The sequence below is a fragment of the Gavialis gangeticus genome, unplaced genomic scaffold, assembly GCF_001723915.1.
Source record: "Gavialis gangeticus isolate Ggan-Ray unplaced genomic scaffold, GavGan_comp1, whole genome shotgun sequence".
NCBI lineage: Eukaryota > Metazoa > Chordata > Crocodylia > Gavialidae > Gavialis > Gavialis gangeticus.
Window position 1 is genome coordinate 98,879,323 of NW_017729032.1, and position 3,353 is coordinate 98,882,675.

The 3,353-nt window shown below is 45.8% G+C and overlaps 1 protein-coding gene across 3 annotated transcripts in view; it reads left to right on the plus strand.

Moving 5' to 3' along the window:
- SCEL (sciellin) overlaps positions 1 to 3,353 on the plus strand; it is a 138,963-nt gene that overhangs the window by 24,994 nt on the left and 110,616 nt on the right. For all 3 annotated transcript variants that reach the window (XM_019525557.1, XM_019525559.1, XM_019525558.1), the window contains exon 2: positions 1,899 to 1,968. In XM_019525557.1, coding sequence (XP_019381102.1) covers positions 1,929 to 1,968 — 40 coding nt within the window. In that variant the 5' untranslated portion in view covers positions 1,899 to 1,928. The remainder of the gene's footprint in view (positions 1 to 1,898; positions 1,969 to 3,353) is intronic.

Here is a 3,353-nt window from a genome sequence, read left to right on the forward strand (position 1 = left end):
CTACGCTGGTTAGCACTACAGATGAAAGGGTCTTGGGGGTCATGATTGACCACAAACTGAATGTGAGCCTTCTATGTGATGCTGTGGCTAGTAAAATGAGCAAAACACTGGCTTGTATCCATAGATGCTTCTCAACCAAATCCCAGGGCGTCATTCTCCTGTTGTACTCACTATTGGTGAAGCTGCACCTGGAGTACTGCATCCAGTTTTGGGCGATCTAGTGGCCACCTGTAAGTTTATCAGGGGTGACCACCAGGATCTAGGGGAGCGATTGTTCACCAGAGCGCCCCAAGGGATGACAAAATCAAACAGTCACAAACTCCACTGAGACTGTTTCTGGCTGGACATAAGGAAGAACTTCTTCACTGTCCAAGCCCCTAAGGTTTGGAATAGACTGCCGCCGGAGGTGGTTCAAGCACCCACTTTGAACACCTTCAAGACGCATTTAGATATTTATCTTGCTGGGTGTCTATGAAATCTATAATACATTACATCCCATCAAGTAATGAAGTCCTCCATGGGTACCCTCACCATGCACAAGTCTAACTGGTGTAAGGAAATGGTAGATCAAGTGCACAAGTTGAAAGGGAGCAAGGCAAAAGATACAGGACAGAGAAGGAGAGGAAAGAAACCATGATGAAAGGATACCAATGGTGAGGAAAGGGGTGGGGTGGGGTGGGGTGGGGCAAGAAAGGAGGCAAAATGTATGTCAATACTGCTTTCAAAAGTTATGACTACAGCTTACATGGACATACCCAAGCTAGCTTAGGCAATGAATGACAGTTTTAGCTAAAATTAAATGTAGGCTAGTTAGTATGGAGCTTGGTGTGGGCTAGCCGCTGAAGCATTTACCCAGGTTCTCAGGTGAGCTATGCATCCCATACTGACCTCTAGGCTGCTGCAGCTATGCTGATTTAAGCCCAGTTTAGGGAGGTATGAATGAGTTAGTCTGTCACACATTTGCTGCTTCTGAATGAGAGGAGAAAGAAACAGGCCTGAGAAGAAACCCTAAGGCACAGAACAATAAGGAATGGCATTTTGTTTTGTTTCCCTTGTCATGGCCAAACACTTATGCACACCCTGCCTTAAACACCATTAATATATTACCAAGAGGAATCTTCTCATTGCATAAATATCTTGTTTTTCATACCTAGTGAACCTGGAAAACCAGTTTTGTTTTGAATAGAAATAATATTTCAAATTAAGAAATGATTGTAAGTGTATTTGCAAAAGCTAAATTTTTCAGATTTTTTTTTTGTACACACACATTCATTTCCAAAGCTATCATAGTATTGAACAATTTAGACCCTACTGAAATCTCAGATTATGCAAGTCTTTTGGAGTCTTTGAAACTTGAATACTTCTGTTTCACTGTTTTCACGTTTGAAGAAACAGCAGGTGTGTTTTGAAAATCTAGTTACTTGTGTTTAAAACTTGGAAAAAGTCAGATAATGGGTGATATTTCACTGCGCAGCACTTTTCTAGGTTTCTTATTTTTTAATGAATGTTTCACTATTTTATGAATTTCATTTTGATTTTTATTGCTTATTTTATTTTATGAAAATTCATTCATAAGGAATGAATTAAAATGGAAAATGTGAAGCCTTAGTGTCCAACACAACTCCCATTCGAATCAATGGACAACATCCCACTAATTTCAATGAGAGTCACTCAGATGGGATTTTTTCTTTCAGATTTTAATAGAATCTGATTTCCTCTGTTACATTTTTACCAACTTGCATAGACATGTTGGTTAAGATGACAAACAAACGTCATCTGGCTTTGTGGCTGCACCTTAATCTCATGAGAATGTGTACATGCACACACACACACACACACACACACACACACAGATGCATATGTATATGTTTATGTTTATACATTTATGTTTCCTTTAGATCTTTCAGAAGGATTCATCACTGAATAAAATGTCAACATTCAGCATTCGAAAATCATCTAATCAAACTGGTAATGCTGCTGCTGTTTTATTTTCCTACTTCCAAAGCATTTAGACTATTGCAGAAACAAAGTTCTTCTCAGTGCATTTATGCAGTATATGATTGATTCAAGTGCTAGTTAGCCTTGCTTATTCTCATTTAAACAGGGTCCCTTCCTCCCTATGTCCATATTCTAAGAAGGGCAGACTAATTATTTGAACGGGCAATGCAAATGAGGATCCACTTGGGAGGCAGAAGCTGCAGAACTGTTTGATTTTTATCAGCACTCTTTCTGGCTGAAGGGCTGTGTATGCCAGCACCACAGAAGGAAGGTGGTTATGGGGAGAGAGAAACAGCAGGGTCAGAGATGCTTCCTACTTGCTGGTGCCTGTGGTTACTATGGAGACTAAGGAGCAACCCAGTGAGGGACATGTTGAACAGCTGCTTAAGGAAGCAAAAGGTTAGGCAATGGGCAAAGGATGTTTTGCTGAGAGAGAGAAGAAAGGGCTGCTCCTTGGAACTTCACAGCTAAGTACAGACAGTCAAAAAGCCTGAGGCTAAATTGATTTGATATTTGCAGGTTTTCTTAAACTGCATAGATAAGGCTGGGGAAAATATGGCCCATGGGCCAGATCCAGCCTATGGAGGACTCTGTCCAGCCCCTGGTGGGTGCCTTGGTCCCACTTGGCCCAGGTGCTATCTTGGCACTCCCTGAGCATGCCATGTGGCTGGGGCAGCTCTGCAGCAACACTACCTTTCTAGGCAGCCCAGGTGGCAGCAACTCCTTCTGGCTGCCACAACTGCTGGCCCCAGCCCCGCGGTGCTGGTGGGGACCTATGCGCATAGCCACACCCACAGCCTGCCCCATGCCCGCTCTGGACTTACCCACCCATACTGAGCATCAGCAGCAATGGCAGCAGTTAGGTAGAAACTGCAGCTCAGCACAGGGGAAAAGCAGCCCCTTCTCCTTGCCGCTGCTGGGCCCTTCTTGCTGTAGCTGCCCGGAGCCCTGCCTGGGCTGCCCTATGGCTCCTTTGTGCTGCCACTGCTGCTCCGCTGGGTGGCCCAGAGGCATCAGTGTTGGTGACAGAGAGGAGCTGCAGGGCAGCCTGGGTGCAGGCTCCAGGTGGCTGCTGCAAGAAGGGCCTGGCAGCGGTGGGGGGGCACTGCTGCTCAGCATGGGTGGATGGTCCAGAGTGGGCATGGGGTGGGCTCCATGCATAGGTCCTGGCTGGTTTGCTCTGGTTGGGTTGAGTCTGGAGCAGACATGGAGTGGGGTCAGGGCTGGGGGCTGTGAGCTGTTGGCAGTGGTGGGGAGGAGTTGCAGAGTGCATGAGCTCTGGGCTATTGCAGGGTGGGGGGTGTGCATGTGTGTGTGTGGCTCCCACACCCACCCCACCATATGCACACCCCCTC